Source organism: Camarhynchus parvulus, chromosome 1, assembly GCF_901933205.1.
Source record: "Camarhynchus parvulus chromosome 1, STF_HiC, whole genome shotgun sequence".
In the NCBI taxonomy this organism is placed as follows: domain Eukaryota; kingdom Metazoa; phylum Chordata; class Aves; order Passeriformes; family Thraupidae; genus Camarhynchus; species Camarhynchus parvulus.
The window spans coordinates 25,915,862-25,936,371 of NC_044571.1; the positions used below are offsets into that span (position 1 = coordinate 25,915,862).

The following is a 20,510-nucleotide window of genomic DNA, read 5'->3' on the forward strand; positions in this document are numbered from 1 at the left end:
AACTTCTTATGCATCATAAGTAGGTTTACTCATACTCCTGATGTGAACACTCAAAGCTACTGAATGTCCTTTGTGTCATTTTATAAATTTAAAATTCTTGTCTTTCATCAATGTAGACTTTATATCTGAAGTCAGATTTATGATCCTGATGCCTGCTAATTTTGGAAAATCTAAAAGATCTTCACTGTTACTCATGAGGATTGAATGTGGCATTTCATCAGTAACACCTATGTGTTAGGAGGTAAAACTGTAAAATAGTTTGTGACCTCTAACCTGAATCTACTTATGGCTTTTTCCCCGAAGTACTTCAGCACATGGCATTGCTTTGCAATATAGGAAGAAGTAATAGCTTAAAATTTTATATTTCTTGAATATAAAAGAGAGCTGTACTTGAATACTGTTGTATATGTAAGAGTTAGAAGTGCGTTGAAAGTGTTTGAAATAGCTCCAGATAAATGTTTCATTAACCTTACAGCCATCTCTAATTAGGGTCCTTCCTTCTATCAAAGTGTCCATGTGTTCACCAAGCTGAATTTGTGTAACATCAGATTTGGTGCTGATGTGCAACAAAAAGCATGGAAATGAAGAAACAGAATCAGAATATGACCTGACAGCCTGTGGCTCAGGGTGTGGGTAGCAGTGCGATTAAATGGTGGCTGCAGCCCCCCTGCAGTGCCAGGTGTGGTTCTGTTGAAAGAGTGATCCTGTAGAAGGGTGGAGTTTTCCTCTGAAGGTCCTGTGGTGGTGTAGATGGGCCTGATCTTCCTTTGGGAATCCAGTGGAGAAGACAGCTGCCCCTCTGGCAATCCAGTGGGAAAAGGCTGCTCTGGTGTTCCAAATCTGAGATTATATCCAGGAAGGAATGCTTGGCTCCTCCCCCTGGGCATCTCACAGTGAGATGATGTAATGTTATCGGTCATGCCCTGACACTCAGTGGCCCATTAACAGAAGATATCTCCTGGAAGGAGGATTGGTTTGTGGAAGAGATAAAGGAAACTGCCTGATTAACAGAAGATAACTGCCCCACCTCTAACAGATGGCAAATAGAATACGCACATATCTTACAACCCAGGACAGGTATCATAATCATAATATAATACAAGAAGGTTGTCCCATCTTCTGTCTGCTAGAATCATAGCTTCACTAGCTCTATGTCCTAGGAATGAAAATAATTTTGAAGTCTAACAGGCCCTGACCATTAGGATAGTGAGCAGCTGCTACTTGGCAGTGAACGTGTTTAACAGATTCAAAGGTTAGCAATGGGGGGAGGTGTTTTCTTGACATCAAAACTGCATCTTTTTGTAGTAAAGTAGGAATAGAGATCTGCTTCTCAGCTGTGTGTCAATAGACCACCAAGTGCAATAGTTAATTATCCATCGTTTACTTGAACAATTTAAAGACCAGCAAGCATGTAGATGAGGCATTTTCACAGCCCTTGTGCTAAGTATAAAGAAGAATGCAGAATTCCATATATTTTAATTATCTTTGTCCTGGAATTCAGATGGGAAATTTGACTCTTCCCCTTTTGTTTGCTAAAATCCTAGTGGAAGGTGGTGTCACTCTGGCTAGTTCTGACTGTGTCTGATGGTAATTTACTGTTCTAAATATAAAGCATATTTTTGGGATACAGTCCCTTTTGAATAAACTGAAGCTCCTGTAAGAATACCATTTAGGAATGGATTTCATTGCATCTGATCTTGTAAATCTTGCTGATGCATACCATCTCCATATGCATTATGTTTTTCCTTGGAAAAAAAATCACAACAGGTATTCTTGCTTGATTTTTCTTAATAATTTACTTAATTTAATAATTAATAATGTTAATTTAAAAGAAAAGAACTAGTGTGCCATATCTGTAGGTTTATTACTTATTTTTGAATGAATGAAAGCAATCTGCTGCTTGCTTCCCTCCATCCTCCTGTTTCTTTAGAATCTGTAAATATAATTTTAAAAAATTCCATGTTCTGCCCTGAAAATTTGATAGCTTTTGATTCTTTTTCTTGTTAGATTACTGCAAACAGAAGGAACTATTGGCAACAAAGAGTAAAAGAAGAAAATCTGCATTCTGAAGTATCTATACAACTCTTGAAAATATCTTTCTAGATACTGAGTGACTGGCACTGCGTGTAGATCTTAGTGGCCTTCAGTTGCCTTAAAAAAATGAAATTGCTCTTCTTTTACAGCTTTTCTTGGCACCTAAGGAACTTGTAAATTTCTTCCACAAAGCTTAATTTCAGATGTTGGTCTGGAGCTACTTTGAAATAAACTTGATTTTTAATTAATTTAAGTACTAAGGCTGTCAAATATCCTGTGTCTTATGTGACACTTTCCCTTCTACTTTCTCTTACCATTGCACTTTGCAGTGTAGTTTTTTTTCTCATTAGCCTTTCTAATTGCAAGTGAGACCCTTGAAAGGATTTCCATGTAGAGGCGGTCCTTGAGTGGACCTGGGCAGAGGAGCAGGAGGTACACAGCGTCCCTGTCCCACTGGCAACAAGGGGCAAAATGTGTCAAAACTGGTACATTGACAGGAAGGGAAAGTGCAGCAAAAGCATTTTTCCTAATGCCCTTTAACTCATGTACATCACAGATCTACTTTTGTACCATTATTGCAATGATTCCATGAAACAAGATGAAGATTGTATAATAGGATGGAATAGGAGACTTTTAGCTCCATCACTTTTATTGTTACTTTCCATGGAAAGAAACAGGGAAACTAAAGATTCGCCTGCAGAGAAAGCACAGACATCAGAAATAGCTATACCTAACCAGCCAGTATGTCAGCAGTATTTGGAATTTAAATTGACTGCTTAGAAAAAATTTCAGTCTTCTTTGAGTAGCTGAGGTGAGTTTTTATGTATGTGAAACAAAGAATTATTGTAACCCTTTTTAGGAGGAGCACAGATCACTGGCTTTGTCATCCAGGGGGTCAAATTATTCAACCATTCAAAGTACAGAGTATGGGGAATTCAGATAAAAATTATGTTCCAAACTGGAAATCAGAAAAGAGAACTAGACTGTCTTCAGAGTGCTATATTGCAGTGTCCTGGTGCCAGCTCATGTGACACAACTGGAATATAGTTTTATTAGGATAGCTTCAGAAATGTTTTACCCTAAGTATGATGCACAAGGAGGCATTAACTGGACGGCTGAAATAAAATTTATATTAAGGACACACATAGAAATGTTAGGTGTTTTACAGAAACTGGACCATTTGCTGTTGTGACAATGTCTGTTCTAACAGCTGTGAATTGCAGAACTTTGCATCATTTTGTCATCATACTTTTCCATTTCCTCTTCAAAAATGTCACAAAAGCTTAATTCAGCCTATTGCTATAAATCTATTTCCCCTTCTGTCTGCATACACAAGACCCTTGCAGGAGGTGGAAAGAAAGATCAGAAAACCAGGATGCACCAAGTAGTGGAGAATATGGCTTGATTGGGAAACATGTGGGCCTGGCACCATTTTCTGTAGTTAAGATGTACCTGCCTTTGCTTCTAATCACAACTTATCCCTGAGAGCTATAAATAAAATAATCTATTTGCAGTTAAAGAATGTTAATATCTTTTTTCTTTTTCATAAGTGTATGGAGAGGAAAAAGAAATAAGATATTAACATTCCAGTTAATATCTTATTAACTGGAATGTTAAGAAGATATTATTAACATCCAGTATTCTGTGACTTGTAGGCAATTGATTGGCTAGAGTTTTGATTTCAAATGTTATTTCTGACAAAAATCCTCATTCAAGGATTTAAAATTCATTTGCTGAAATGAAATGCATTAATATTCTGTGGTAATGGATCCTCTTATGGGTGACCCATAGGAAATGTGTTAATTAGTCATAGTTTCTGGGACAGAGTTGTTCTGGAGTTTTTGGGTTTTTTTTGTTTGGTTGGGTTTTGGGGTTTTTTTTTTGTGGTTGCATCTGAAGAGCTGCATTTTGGTATTCCATTAAATTAGTTATTTAGTGACATATGTCCATGACTCGTAGGTGAACAAAGTTAATTTCCTTTCTGTTTACAATGTCTCATATTAAGGTAGTCCTTTTTCAGAATATAAAACCTGATAGGGTATTTAACTGATAATTATATGAATTCTTTTATCTATGCTATTCTATATTCATACAAAACATAACCTGAACAGCTTTCAATGTTATACTCTTCATTCTGAGCTTGGCAAATTCATATGAAGGGCTGGTATAATGCTGTGCACAAAATGTAAAGCTTAAGTGCTCTCTCTATAGGTATTTGTGAGTTGACCTATCATTTGAAATCTAAATAAGAGCCTTTAAATGGATAAGAATTTCACCCTTTATCTCCATAAATACATACATACAAATTAGATTTTTTTTTTCTATAAGTGGACTATTTAAAAGCTTAATCTATTTTACTGGTTAGCAACTTTAGGAAATGAAGATTATTTAAAAATTATTATTTCTTTAGATGGATTTTTGTTATCTGTAGATAAAATCTACCCTTAAAAGGACGGGATTTGGAAAGATGATGTAAAAATCTGTACGCTGTCCCATTGTTTGCGAAGGGAGATGGCTGCACCTATTCCTGCAGAATGGTGTCAAGTGTAAAAGAGCAGCTACTCGGAACATTTGGCAGAGACAAAGATGAGATTATATGATCTCATGGTTTGGTAAAAAGTGCATGATAAGTATAGTTTCCTTACAGTATTAGAAAGGAAAATAACTTTTTTTTTCTCTTCACTTTAGTGAATTACAGCTTTGAGATATTGAAGTTGTTTCTTTTCACTGAATGAAAAATTGGAAACTGAGAGCCTTTAGTGCAGAGCTGTTGTAATGCGTGAATGTTTTTTCACACCCTACACTATCAGTTCTTCCTGGAGATTCCGAGTGATAATGGCTTGGCAGTATCTGTTATCCTAAAACTCCAAAGTGGTTGAGCAGCTGTGTGTTCAGTGTGCAGTTTTAACAGTGGTGCTAATTGCCTAATTGACATCAAACATTTGTGATTCAGTAAAACACCAGGCTGTTAGGAGAGCCTGCCTCTATTGGTGTCAAGTACTTCTGTGTGGAGGAAAGGAGTCACAGCCTGGGTGATCAAGGCTATAGCCGATGCTGAGAATTTGTTGCTGTCAAATCTGTGCTTAGAATGCACTATCCCTTTTAATCAAAAAACATTTAGAAAAAAGTAGAAGAGAATACTGTTCAATGAAATGTACTTTGAGCTTGGCCAGGGCAGATTGAGTTTTCAGCTGTACTTAGTGTAAATGAACTTATTTGAGTAGTGTTTGTATTTATATTATTTGGAGAGAAAATAAAATACTGAAGATTGTTGCTGGTAACTATACCTGAGTTAATAGTTCAAGTGGAGAGTCAGGAAATGTTATTCAGTGTTTCCACTGATTTCAAAATCATATGTTAAATATCTTTACTAAAAATAGGGGGAAAGACTTGGAATCTTTCAATGTCAGGTACTTTTCCAGCAACTGCCACTAGCATCTTCCTATCACCTTTTTGCTGTCACCCATTGAATACCAAGCCCCTTGTCTTTTCAGGCAATACATTTGTTTAAATTAAATCTAGATAAAAATGACTGGAGTAGCATGAAGGTGAATTTCAAGCGAGTTTCAGTTTGATTTTTTTAAAACCACCAAAAAAAAAGCTGCAGAAATACTTAAACTCTAAAGGTAAAATCCTGTTAACTGTTTCTGTCCCTGTGCCTTAGTCTTTTGCTGGTCTTTGCTTTCATGGTTGCTGACACTGCTTGAAAGAGTAAAAGCTATGTAACATTTCATTGATGTGCCAATAAAACTAGGTCTCAGTACATTGAGCTTTACACTATAAATAGAAGCAGATAATGCTAAGGTATATTTATGGTTTCTTGGACATATTCTTAACAGGCTTAAGCAGTGGAACATAAAAAAAAGAAGTTAATGTAGTTTGTTGTTCTGGCAGTGGCATCAAACTGCTTTTTTCAGTGACTCTGGTGACATTCTGTAAGTTGTAATACCAGAACACTAAAAGAACTGTCAGATCAGGGTGTTTGGCTTTGGAGGTTGGCATTACAGGACATTCAGTTGCTGTAGTTGGATTTCTCTGTGTGGCCCATGTCCTGGCTTCAAGTGCTGTTTTTCTAAAAGTATCTTTTCTGCTTCTCACAAGTGTTGCCATATTGAGCAGTGAATCTGACTTTGTGCATTGCAATTCTGCCTTACTGGCAAAGAGAGCCTTACTCTCCTGTGCTTGGTTTTGTACACTTGTACTGGGAGTGGTTTTGGAGGTTTGAAGTTGTTGATTTAGGTTAGTAAAGTAAAAAATTTATTTTCTCTAACCTATTAACATAGTGAAAAAGAAAAAATGTTCTGTGCTAGCAGATAGTTTAAGTTAGATATGGTTTTATACATTGGCGGTAATTTATCAATCTGTGATAAAACCAGATGAAATTAAGCTAATAAAGAGATTGTCTTTTATTTTATATTGATGCTTATAGTAATGCCTTGTTTTAGGGACACAAATTCCAGAGTGGTTGGCTTACTTAGTGTTGACACAGTACTCCAGGGCCATCAGACCTGTAAATACTGACAGTAATGGCAGGAGGGTGCTGTTTAGAGCTCTGTCTTCCCAGGTTCATAGGTAATTTTGGAGGCCTCTTTTAACTGAGTCATTATGAAGACTCAATGTATGCAGTGAAACTTTAAAAAGTGCTTTTTTGAGCTAAGAGTGTTGTCATGCTGTTTGGGTTGGTTCATCATAATTGAGAGATAATTGTCAAGCTGGGCCTCTGTAGAGGAAAGTAGAAACTGAGGGATGTCTTCTTGGTTTTCGAAGTTTATGAGGCATTTCCATTAGCTGTTTAGGTTATCATCTCTGAACTTTGGCACTTCACTTATCAGGAGTAATCTTTGTGCTGTGTTTGTCTGGAATGTCCTTCCTAATGAAAAACTAAAAAATGTTGTACAATTTGATGTATTTTGCAGGAATATCTCACATTCCCTTGTATTTCTAGGAGTATTAAGTGACGCAAGTGTCAGTAGATAATTTCTGTGCATTGTACATTTAGTGCACTGACAAGATAAAAAAGTACTGTGTACTGATAAAATGGTAAAGATACCATGTTTTGTTATTTCCATAGAAGTAAGGTGGAATATAGAAAAAGGAATATTGTCCTGCTTTACTTCCTTCCAAAATGTTTTGGCTTGCTAACAGAGAGTGTTATCTGGCCTTCAGGAGTGGGCTGAATGACACTTGACTTTTTGACAAGTCCACTTGGAGGTAAGGGAGAAGTTGTCTGACTGGAAAATCAATGCAATTTTTATACTGACCCACGTCCTAGTTTCGAGCCTGCGCTAGCTGTGGCATGGGAGAAATGTGTGTGCACTCCCACTGAGCCAGGGGCAGTTACAGGGCTTAGCATAAGTCCTGACTGGGCTATTGGTATGTCTTAGGAGGGGCTGTCATTTCTACTTCCTTTGTGAACAGCTTCATGTAATGTATTAAGTGACTCTTTTAAGTTACTGGAAGTTGAATAACACATAAGAAAGAAGTGGGGTTTACTTTTGGCTTTAGTTTTATGCCTAGTATTGAGATTTTGGCTTTTGGTGTCTTCTGAACATAATGCCTTCATTTTTCTGTCACGTGTAAGAATCAAGTAATGATTTTGGGTCCTTTGTGTCTGCTTCTAGTATCTACTTCTGGGATGGCAGAAGTTGCTTTTCTTTAATCCTTCTATTTCCCTTTACATTTTACTTGATGACTTCTACTCAGCTATTTTGTGGTTAATAGTCTGTGTCCAATAGGTTTTCTTTTTATATTTTTGATGTTCTCTCCAACCTCGAGAAAGTCATGCACATCACAGAGATAATTGTTTTATTAGCTTAACTGCTCCAAATCTGCAGAGTATTGCAAGACTTTATATGTCTACTCCCAATAAATTATGTAGAAAATGATCTTCAGCTGTGTTGCACTGAAGGGCAGTGGAAAAATCACAGATGTGAATTGATGAAGAAAATGTTAGGGTGAATGTTTAAGTTTGAGAACTAAATTTTGTTTTAGGCTTAATAACAAAGTGTATACTAGTAAAGTAAATGGACCTATAACTATTGACATTAAGACTTGCTAGAAAAGAAGGAACCGTGTCTGTATGACTAAATTCTGTCAAGAACTGCACAGGTACATCCAGCTGCTGTGGGGAATGATGCCTTGACTGTGTAAACTACCAAAGTCGCACTGTTTGTTTGGGGTTAGTTTGCTCAATGTCAGTCTGACAGGTCACCTCTAGAGGCAAACAAGCGCTGGTGCCCAGGAGCACTTTCAGGACATATTTAATGTACTAAATACCATGTAACTGTTGAGGATGCAGAAAAGAAGCTTCTCTCTAATATGCTTAATGAAGGAATGTGTAAATGCCTCAGTGCAACATAGAGCAGAGGTTTTGAGTTTAATTTATGACATATTTAAATTACTCCAGATTTGACCATATGATGATGTTAAAGTTGCTGATGCCTGGGCTTCTCCAAGTGTTAGGGATGTGTTCTGTGTTTCAGAAATGTTTTTCATAAGGTAGATGTGAATTCGACTGTTGACTAAGGGATGGTCATTTTATAATCTATGTCCTCAAAAAATTTACTTCTAAATTTTAAAAATTTGTTATTTTGGTTTTGTGTAAGTACTTTTTTTACAGTGGTTTTTACTTTTTTACAGTTAATAGAACACAGAAATAGTAATTTTGGGCAAGCTATAGGTTCAGTAGAGTTTGATGTGAATGTGAAAATCTGGCACACCTGCTTTTTTTTTATGCAGCTTTCATAGAAGAGGAAGTGCTCTGAGTTGACAAGCTGAGGTCTTTTCCTGGCAACCTAAGAGTCTCTAAGCCTGTTCATGTGTGGAGAAATGATTACTACTAGTATTTCAGGAGAACAGTTTAACTTTGCTGCAAATGAAATTCTGAGCTATGGCTGGCTAGTCTCAAAAATGTGAAGAATTTGTCCTATATTAAAATATTTTGATTAACACACATTTTTATTAGTGGTGAAAAGAGTAAAAAATACATACAAAATACCTAATTTGACTGAGGGTCTTAAACAATGCACTCTTTCAGTTATAAACAAAGTCAGAACAGTGATTTTCATGGATACTCTCTCATTGTGTTGTGGGACAGTGAAGTGCAGTTCAGGGAGAGTCTTGACATTTGACTTGGGTTTGGGTGTTTTGGTGATCTTGAGCTGATACAGAAAAGTGTGAGGGGTCATGTGCTGCTGGCTGTGTATGTGTAGATGGTCAGGCATGTGATTAGTTAATTCAGTGTGTGACTCATGTTACTGCAGGAATACTGAGGGAACTGACACAGTAACTCTTTTTTCTCCCATAGTGTGCTGGAGAAGAGAATTGGGTGGACAGTCGGACTATTTATGTTGGGCATCGTGAGCCACCTCCAGGCGCTGAAGCATACATTCCACAGAGGTTTCCAGATAATAGAATAGTCTCATCAAAGGTACCTATATTTTCTTTCATTCATTTAGATAAATCAGCTGAAGTTCTCTTTATTTTTTTCAAGATTTTTCCTAGGCTTCCTGTATATTTTTCCTTTCCACAACCAGCAAAGGTAAAATGAAGATATCTAAGATTTCTTCTAGAGAAACAAATTGCTAATTTGTCTCTAAAATGTATAGAAATAGAATAAGTTCTCCCATGTTTACTGTAGTACTAGTATAGTACAGTCTTTGAGTAATAATGAGCTTTTCAACAAAGAAAAAAAAACCAGTTTTCATTTGAGGCAATCCTGGAGTAAGTAAAATCTTCCTAAAGAAAGACTGCATCCTTTGTACTCGAAAGCAATACCTCAAAGTACTAGAAATAATTTGTTGAGCACTTAGATTCATCATACTCTCTCTACCCTCTCATTCCCTTCAAAAGCTTCTAATGTTCCTGTGGGATTTTGTCAACAGTCTTCATTCACATGAAAATTCATCATACTTAAAGTCTTGGCAGTGTAATACATTTGTGCTGTTTAGAAATCTTCTAGTTGTTCCTTACCTCAGTTCGTAAGTTTTAACTTCCATAAGTTCCAGCACCTTTTTGTGAGCAGTTTGGGTGTTGGTGCTTTCCAGCTGGCTTTCTTTAGCCAAAGGTTTTTACTGCAGTGGCATAGAAATTTGAATGCTTGCAGGTGATGTATGGCTAACAACTCAAGAACTCCCAAGTTTGCAATATACTTAGATTTTCATCTTCATGAGCTCACACCTTCAGCTAATACAAAATAATAAATTCAAAATTATATCTCCTTTACTGAGAATTTCTTTTTGAATAGTGTCTCACAATCCTCAGCAGTTTTCAGAACCTTGGTAGCATTGTGATCTCAAGGAACTGAATGATTACTCTTGTGGACCTGAACACTTGCCAGCCACTGACATGATGAAAGTCAGACTTTTCACAAGTGGTATGTCAGTTCTCATGTGAGATTTTCTGTTTGCTGCCTTCTTACCATACTTCATTCAAAGAAAGTGTACTAAGCAGAATGTAGTATTTAGGCATCTTTAGATAGAATGCTTGAATGGTAAGGCAGGTGAAGTACAGTCAGACTGGTACAGAGGGAAATCCTGTGCTCTACACATTGGTTTGTATTGTCTTTTGAATTATGGAAGAGTAAACACACTTAATGCAAATTTTTGTACTCCTGTGACATTTATTTTTAAATCTCATTTAAGATGTATGTAAATAAAGCCATTGAAGTTACTGCTGATAGCTGTATTGAAATAAAAACATCCTGTTCAACTATGTTTTGCATATTAAGTTAGTGGAAGTTACAAGTTGCATTGCTTTGCAGAGTGAGATTTTTAAAGTATGACTTAAACATGCGTTGAACTAAGGAATCCTTGCCAGCAATTAGTAAACATGTGACTTCAACCAGTTTAGGATAGCGACTTTAATATTATTTGGATATAAAGCATATTCAGTTAAATATTTTAAATGTTAAACTATTTAGCTGTGAACTGTACCTGTAAGTAGCCTATCATAAACAAAAGTATTAGTGGAAGTACATTTTATACATACAAGATGTTTCTCAGTTTTTCTGTTTATTGATTAAACTCATCTCATTTAAAAAATAAAAGGTAAGTTGTCTTTATGGAAGTAAATACAGTGGTGATATTTCAGGAGGGAAGAGAATTCATGTAAATGCTTTATAATATTGAAGAGTTCCTCAGACTGCTGAAAGCTGTTTGATGAAAGCTGTTGCCTGCATGTGAGAACTTCCTGTGCTGTCCCTTTCAAGTGAACTCTATTATTCCCGTGCTCCATCCCAGACAAGGTGAATAAGGCCCTGTTGTGGCTTGACTAGCATTCATTCTGGTCCTGTGAGCTGCTTCCTCTTCCCCTTTCACCTGTCCTTGTCCCTTGCTTATGAACCCTCTGAGGGGGCACCTCTTACAGTATGAGGAATGCAGACATTACATTCCTACTAAATGCTCAAATGTGCAAAATTAAGATGGCAAATCCATAATTATTAAAGTAAAGGTAAATGCTCACAAGCACACTGTATAATGTTACCTCAACCATGAAGGATATTTCCTTAATTTCATCAGCAAGACAGACAGTAACTTTGAGCTGGGCTTTTATAGGTGTTTAGTGCTTATGTAAGAAGGTCTGTGATTGCTCTTCAAGGATGAGAAACTCTAAACTTCCAAGTACAGACTTTACCAATTTAAGACAAACTGAGTTTCTAAAAAGGATAGTTGAAAAGCATGAGGAAATGGCATCAATTTGTCTGTCTGTATGCTGCCTTATTAAAAATGTCATGTCATAATGCCCTGAAAAAGACATCACCTAGCAGTAATGTGGACCTTAGACCTTACTGGTCCTTCCAAAGGCACTTCGCTATGCTTCACCAGAGGCTTCCTGGTGTCAGCAAGGTAATGCTTTGACTCAAGTGCAGAGGGATAGGTAATGCTTTGACTCAAGTGCAGAGGGATAGTTCCTGTACATTGCAGTGTCACTGTGGAATGTGGTTAATGCTCTGTCTGCCTAATGATACATTCCTGATCGTGAAAAATGATACAGGGACAGACCTTGCCTAGACAAAAGTGTTCTACTGGTTTGATATGTTAATTCAATTATGATATTAACAATGCAAAAGGTGTATGCTGAAGTAGTAAAAGACAAAAACTCATGTCTTTTGGATCGTGCGTGCTGTTCCTTTTACCTTCTACAGACAGTGACCTTTATAACATGTATCCTTTTGTTGATTTAACATTCAGCTGCTTCAGCTGCCTTGGGTGTTGGCCTTTGAAGTGGCTGTTATGTACCCTTGATTGAATTTGTCACGTGAAAGTGCTGCAGCATGGAAAAATATCAGCTAGTAGAAAATGTTTCAAATGTAGAAGAAAGAAAGTAATTGAATTGGCAGGGAGGTGGCTTGCCTTTTTCAGAAAAAAATTATTTACATTTTGATACTATTTACTTTTTGGTGGAATTTGCAACATAAATGGAAACTAAGTTAAACTAGGGAACAATAGCGGCTGCCAAAACTTGGTGAGAAACAACCTGTTTTCCTTCTGAAACATGATTTTACTTTTTGAAAAAAAATGATAAATTATAAAATAACTTTTTAGTACAAAACCTCCTTAATGTTCAGGCTTCATGTTATTGTGCTGGGAATTTGTGTATTTAGTGGTCTTTAATTTCTTCTCTGTGAATCCCTTCAATACCTTTTAAGCCCATGTAAATTCTCAGAATGACGAACAGTTCAACTGTAGAAATGTTTGCCAAAAGAAACTATGAACCTTCATTTTCAAACTTCCTGCTAACTTGAGTTAGTAATTTTCAGATTCAAGGATTTGGAGTACAGTTATCCCCTGTTTATCTTGTTTCTGTTGGTGGTCTTCCACCATATTTCCTTTCCAGGCGGAATAGCCTGAGCCTGTTCAATAATTGTTTATGTAAAAGCTACTCCATGCCTTTGCTCAGGTTTGGTCTGTCCCTTTTCCCAAACCAGTGGAATCATGCACAGGTCTTTCAGTACATAGCAAACTATGGATTTATGTAGTGACATGATGATGTTTTTAGCTTGTTATTAATTTAATATTTTTCAATATCCAAATTCCCTTTTCCTGAAGTTAATCTAATACTTTTCTAGAATTGCTATGCTTCAAGGAGCTAATTGTTGACAAAGTAGGCATTTGCATTTCTTGTTCTACTGGAATCAATGAATTGAAGACTGATTGAATGCGTACATTTCTCTTGAAAAGAGGGAAAAATTGTATTGAAAATAACATCTTTTTTGAACCAACAATATGGAGTTCAGAGGAACATGTTTAATTATAGCTGCTTATCGCTTTTGGAAAAAAAACCACCAACCACCCCCCCCAAAAAAAACCAAACCCATTAAGAAAGAACCACAAGAAAAAGCCAAAGATTTCAGAAATTCCTGGATAGGAGCAACCTGTTTAATGAGAGCCAAGAGAGCTTTCTGTGTGTCAGAGACACCTGGCAAAATTAGAAAATCCACAAAGTTTAGGTAAGAGAACAGATTTCCCCCCATACCACCCATAGAGCAAGTTGGGTTAAGGAGACTTACAAAGGCTTTTACTCTTCATTTCAGTCTGTGGATAATCAACACACAGTATTTTGCCTCAGTGGTCCTGTCCAGCTGCAGACTTTTACTGTCATAATTTAATAAAGAGAAATTTTACAGCTATAGAGCCCACTTATGCTTGGGTCACCAACAGAGCTGGAGGTAGCAGGGTTCATGCTCCTGGAAGATGATACTGAAGAGTTGTGGGATATGACTCTTGCATGAAATGCAAGATTGACTCTACAGTGTATGCAGAACTATTACTTGAAGAATTTGCCCTAAAGAGATGTCACTCTAATTAAATTATACATGAAATTACAAAGTGGTCATTTGTGCTGTAGCTTTATTTCCTGTTCTTCCTTATAGAAAAGCAATCAGTTGAACTCAGGTGGGAGAACTGGACCACTGTTATTTTCTACTTTGTAGTGCTGTATGATGTATTCATGGATCAGAAGTGATGCTGGTATTGCTGCACAAATAATGCATCTTCAGTCTGTCTGTTTCTTGAAGACTTTTCATTAAATACTAATCCAAACATTGATTTCTGTAATAGTGCCCTGAGACAATAATGCTGTGTTTTGGGAATTCTATACATTGCAAGGCAAGACTTAGCTACCTCCAGTGCTAATCTAATTGAGATGACTCACAATTAATCACAGTGACTAATAGTTTAATGAAGTTAAGTTATTCTGACATGTTTCAGGAGATGATGTTGAAATATTCCTTCCTTTCAGCAGAAATTCATGTCCTTGTACTGTACCTCTTCCCTGCAGCACTTACTCATAAAAACACACAAAGACTGGGTCTGCTCTGATTTCTCATTTTGTTGCCACATTTAGAAGAAATATTAATACTTATTGGAGCTTAAGGAAATACTAAACCACCTTTTTCAAGACGAGCCACTTGGAACCCAGCAGAAACCTAGGCTGTCCCATACTTTCCAAGGTGCTGCTTCACAGCTGGAAGCCTTTGTCTGCCCTCTCTAGGGCCATGACATAGCAGTTTCAAGATGAGGAGTTCAAACACAGCCCTGAACAATATTTGAAAGCCAGAAGAGTGTCCAAAGCCCACAGTGGAAAGAGGCATGGTCATGTGTTTGTGAAGCCAATAAATGATTGTGTAGCATACCCTGGGGGGGCAGAGAGGGTGGGTAGGCAGAGATGTGTATGGGACAGTGACTGGAGCAGGGAGTGTTTTGTGTGCCTTTTACTGATTTGCTCTGAATACAGCTGGAACACAGAGCTCTCCCTTTCTGCCTGAGTAATCCTCTGCTTCCCAGCCACACTGAGGGAAGCAGGAGGTCAGATCCCATGCTGCAGGGGCTGAAGGGTCAAATGTGCCCAGCCCTGCCAAACACTGAGCAGGGCAGGAGCTGTTAGAGATGAGAAGAGTAAATGGACTTGGCTGGCAGTAAAGCTTAAATGCCTCTGAATCAATTGGACTCTCAAAGGGGCCAGCTGAGGGATTTCAATACCTGAGCTGTGATGGGAGTGGATGAGAGTGCATTTCTTCCAGGCACAATAATACAATTTCCTTCTGGGGATAACAGTCAGTGCCTAGAGAGAGCAAGGAAAAGCTCTTCTTTCCTCTTGATGATCCTGCTCAGCATGGGATTTCCAGGTCAAAGGCTCTTTGCAACCTCTCTTGTGCTCCCAGGAGAAGCCATTTACCCTTCCCATGGCTCAGTCCAGGGTTATTAGCAATATTTTATCTTCTGCTCTGGTACTGCCCTTAACAGAGCTTTTTAAGTTTTTATAACAGTGTGGAGTGTTCATGTAGTGAAAGAGAAGCAGCAGAAGAAAGGAAAACAACAGATCCAAACCTAATGCCAGGGAAGACAGGTGTAATTCGCTCTCTTTCTAAGTGAGAAAGTCAAGCTTCCTTGCTCTCACATGCTCTTTCTTCTGTTTTCCTAGTATTCTCTGTGACTTCTGTCTTCAGTCAGTCATCCTTGCTGTAAGGTCTTTTTTTCTTTTTTGAAATTATAATTGCATGTGCTGGAGGATTTGTTGTCAGAGGAGTTCCTGAAGTTAATAGCCTCTCTTTGATAAGACTGGGAGTTGCTGAACAGAGACTACTGAAGATAGACTTGTTTGTAATACAAATCCTGTTTTATCAGCAAGTGGTTTTAAGGAATCCTATGCCAAAATAAGTATCTTGGTTCATCAAGTGTGCCATTTGATCTAACTTCCTCAAATCTGTTTCATTTTTGCACTTTCAGAGAAAGTACTGGTGGTTGTTATTCACTTGTAAAAGCCCTACATGTAGCAGAGCTTTCACTGATCCTTGTGTTGTGAATGACCTTGAGATGTGGAGAACCTGGAGTCCCCCCCTCAGTGGAGTAACAAACACTGTGCAGATGGCGCATATGTTAATACTTTTGTTAATATATTGTTGTGTCTTTCTGCATTCATTTGAAATTGTCATGCATATGGCACAACACTTTTCAAAATATTCCAGTTCTGTTGAGTAACATATAAGCACAGAAGTCTGTGGTTTTTTTGCTTTGAGTCAAAGTCTTCATATTAATTTAGTATGTTAAAGAACATAGGTGAGTTCTGCTATAAACTTCCTGTATGTTTATCAAGTCACTTGAGTTAGACAAGGCATACTCTCAAGTCACTTCTTATGATTTCAGATAATTACTGATTTCCTGGGTTTTTTTATACCCTTTGCAATAGTTTTCTGTGCCAATTCTCTATATAGATAGACAGATCATGTTTCAAAAAAGGTAATATTTTTATAAATAAAATTAACTTTAAAGAAACTACGAAACTTTTGATCAAAACTTTTTTCAGCTTTTCTATTGAAGAGGGTTACCTATACATATATATGTAATATTTATGTCATTTTAGTAACATAATACTTTGTAAGGTGGTGTCACATATAAAGGGTTATGTTCAGTACTACAAGGAGATTACAAAAAAGCTGGAGAGGGACTTTTTACAAGGGTGTTAAGTGAAAGGATAAGGGAGAAGGGCTTGAAGCTTAATAGAGGGTTGGTTTAGATTTACCTTGAGGATGGTGAGGCACTGGAACAGGTTATCCAGCGAAGTTGTAGATGCTGCATCTCTGGAAGCATTCAAGGTTGGTTTGGATGGGGCTTGGAGCAGCCTGGTCGAGTGGAACATGTCTCTGCCCATGGCTGGGAGGCTGGGGCTGGATGCTTGAGAAGGTCTTGAATGTCCTTTTCCACTGAAACCATTCCATGGTATGCACACATGCCTGCAATCTAATTTTTAAACTGCAGCTTTAAGCATGTATTGTTTATTGGTAATTGATACAAAAATGTGTTCATTAAAAATACTGAAGTCACCATGTACACAAATGAATGCAAGATCAGCTTTTCTCTATACTACCCTGATTTTATTATCCTCAGGATTTTGTTTTGTAGAAGGGATGAGAATTATCATAGGAAGATGTCTATGAACCAGGGCTAAACCAATATAGTAGATGGTTTTATTGCAGTAGTTTTAAACATTTACAAGAAGCAGTCAAAAATGTTGAGTGAAAAGAGTGAAATCAGGGTGTGTTGGAAGAGAGGTGGTGACCATTTAAAACAAATAATCTGTAAAACTGAGGTGTTGACAAAACTCAGTATGAAGTGCTTTTTCTTACAGCTTCAGCTTTTGATGTAAAGTGATTACTTAAGAAACTCTCCTTTTACTTAAGAAAATATCTGCCTCTTAGGGTAGAAAGAGAAGCTTGAAATATGAACCAAAATTCTGGCATGTGGATACCAAATGGAAAGGTCAAAGTACATTGTCAAGAACACTGTATTTTATATTTTTGAATTTGTGTGATTGGCTTTGGAGGTGCTGAAAGCAAGATGGTATCAGTAAAGAGCAAGATGGAGCCAGGGACATGGGTGAGAATACTATGGACGTGCTCATGAGTGCAGAAGTACATCAGCACTGCAGGTGCTACTGCAATTACAAATGGGAAGAAAATCTACTTGCACAATGCTGTTTTGACGCCAGATTTATCTTACAGACTCTTGCGCAGTGCTTCAGATGCATGTGTTGGCACCATGTGTTCTTCTTTTGGCTGGATGTATAACTGCTACTACTTTGTGTCTGATGTGTTACCTCCCGTAAGCAAAAAAACACCCGTGCACTCTGGCCTGTGGGTCTTTTGTAGCATTTGGAAAAGATCATTTAAGCTATCTCCAACTTGAAAGCTTATCTAAATAGTGTGTAACTGTTTGGATAAACTTATGTCGTTCAAGTGAATTATAGTGGAAAAAAAAGTAAATATACACAAACCACTTTTTAAGAGTTTACAAAGAACATGACTAGAAATTACCTGAAGGAGAGAGATGGTAGTACTAACTCTCAGCAGAGTAATCTGATGGATTTAATATGGTCAGTTTGAAGGACTTTCCTTTAAAATTTTTTGTTTTGTTCCTGCCTAGCTAGGGTAGAGAAGCTGCCTTGAATGCAGCAGTTGTGAGATAAATCTTGTTCTGAGTGGCAGCTCCTCGGTTGCTTCTCTGAGGAGTGATTATGTTGATTAAACATTACTTGCCCATCTGTAAATACTGCTCTGAGCTACTGATGGCTTGGGTAGGGGAAGGTCTGTCTAGTCATCTTAGTGTTCTTTCTTGCCTAAACTGCAAAAATCATTACTTCTCTGTTGAAGATGAATGGGCAGAATAAAGACATACTTAGTATGCCTGAAACCCAGAGTCATAAAGTGCTAAAAATTTGTCAGATTGAAAGTAAAGTTTTAAGAAGCAGTCTGTGTTAAAGAAGCATCCATTTTAGGAAGCACTTCTCAACCATTAAAGTGATTTGTTCCCATGTAATTCACTTTTATTCACCTAAGAGAGTTTCTCATCAAAGGTGGAGCTGTGGTAGACCACAGCTTGGCAGGGAAAGGAGTGAACTAAGGTTGGAATATGAGGAGAATGGGACACTAAGGGTAAAGGTGAACAACCTTTTTATGGATTGTTGATTTAATTGATTCACTTGATTTCTCAATCAGATACTTTAAATATCTAGTCCAACAGTAAAATGCTCTTACCAGACATTTCGTCAAAAACCCTCTAGGAGATTCTAAGTGGAAGTTATTACATACGAGATTACATTTTAATTTAATGAATGGTGATTTGGGGGATTTGTGTAAATCATTGAACTTTTAATGGTCAGAAGACCCTTTACCATGGAAAAAATAGTATTTCTATCAAAAGAGCTAAACAGAAAAATGGGAACAACTGTTTTTCACTTTTCTTTCCCAGCAGGCAGAGATTCTTAAAAATAAATGGATAAAATTAAAAAACAGAGCTAACTTACCTGATAATGATGAAAATATGCAATTATTGTCATTGAACAGAATCCATATGGTCATCTATCATAATAGTAGTTTTGAATGATCAGCATTGTAGTGCAAGGAAAAATAATCAAGTTTAACTCATTGTCTCTGAAAATTCCATGTAGCTGGATAATGGGTAGTGCAAACTACATTCCTATCTGATGAAAAGTGTTCTGATTGCAAGACTAGAACACTTGATTTTCTAGCTGTTGCATGTCTGAATGCCTGAGTTTTGGCTTGCTCACAGGTGATTTAATGCTGAACTAGCTATTATGCAGGCTTAAGTGGTAACTTAGGGCATATTTAAGATATATACTGATTTTTGGCACACAACAGGAGAAGAATATTTCATTCCTACGTCTTGCACATGTTCAGGCTTTAACACCCAAGAAGTACAAAGATTGCTGTATATGATGGGATTTCATATACGTTTAAAGCATATTTATCCTGGATACTTTTTGTCTGTAGATGTAATAAGAGTACTTTCCTTCTGGAGCTCTGTCTTTGCCTTCAGGGCCAAATTCAGAAGATGTCTAGCTCATGGAATAATTTGGTTATCAGCAAGTATAAGTGCAATCTGCCAAAAGGAGACAAGGCACATTTGTAACCGAGCAAATAAATTAGGATAAGCTTCTTACCCCATCTCGTTTGAAATGAAAGTTTTATTGGAGTTGTCATTTTATTATGTGTCAAAGGATAATTTGGATAATAAGATGATGCAGTGCTACTTTTCTCAAGCCATTTTTCAAACCTTTTCACACAGTTTTAGCTGACATTTTTTTACATGTGTTCCAATAAGCAATCCTTGCAATGTTTTGCTGGAGCTGCAAAGTGAGCTATGTAGAAGCACTGTAGTTGAACCTGCTGCAGGGCAGGGGATGGGGACTAGATGATGTTAAGGTCCTTTATCACTTTTACATGACTTTTTGCATTTAAGTTTTCACGTTTACTGTTTGCAGCTTTATGTACTGTTTCCTATGTCATTTTACAACACTTAGGGTAATTTGTGAGATCAGTACAGAAATATGCAGCCACTTATTCACCACTGTAGTTTATCTTGAGGAGTATTTTCGTCCCTGCCAAGGAAGAAAAGAGCTGACAGCTTTTATTTGGTTGTCTTGCTATTACTGTGTAGTTAGCTCTGAGTGCCACCTATCTCAAGTCATGAACACAACATAAAAGTGAATTAGAAATGCTCTTTGAAATTACTAAGGTGCTTTTAAAATCCATTAACAGCTTTATATAAACCATTCCATAACTAGCTAACTCTGGACAAGTATTGTCTCTTAAAAAATTATTACAATCCCTAGTACAAAGATTATCACACTTCAGGAAAGCAATACTATTCTAAGAATACATGATTGTCAATTAAGATTCAGCAAATTATTAAACTAAGTAACAAAACCTCTCCTGCTTCTTGTTTAGTTTAATCTTGAAATGTGAATTATAAAATTGAATGTGAATAATATTTTCTTCACAAACGCTCATTATCTGTGCATTTCTTTTCAGTACACGTTTTGGAACTTTATACCAAAAAATTTGTTTGAGCAATTCAGAAGAATAGCTAACTTCTATTTTCTCATCATTTTCCTTGTTCAGGTAAGTGCTCCCCATTTCCCAGTAAATTCTGTGCTCTTTCTGAAATAGGAAGAAGTTG

At 37.1% G+C, this 20,510-nt stretch overlaps 1 protein-coding gene across 7 annotated transcripts in view; it reads left to right on the forward strand.

Annotated features, from left to right (window-relative positions):
• ATP11A (ATPase phospholipid transporting 11A) overlaps positions 1–20,510 on the forward strand; it is a 118,160-nt gene that overhangs the window by 47,454 nt on the left and 50,196 nt on the right. For all 7 annotated transcript variants that reach the window (XR_004060514.1, XM_030943217.1, XM_030943196.1 and 4 more), the window contains exons 2-3: positions 9,341–9,463; positions 20,363–20,452. Coding sequence is in view for 6 of the 7 variants with exons in the window: in XM_030943217.1 (XP_030799077.1) it covers positions 9,341–9,463; positions 20,363–20,452 (213 nt within the window). In the remaining variant the exon portion in view is untranslated. The remainder of the gene's footprint in view (positions 1–9,340; positions 9,464–20,362; positions 20,453–20,510) is intronic.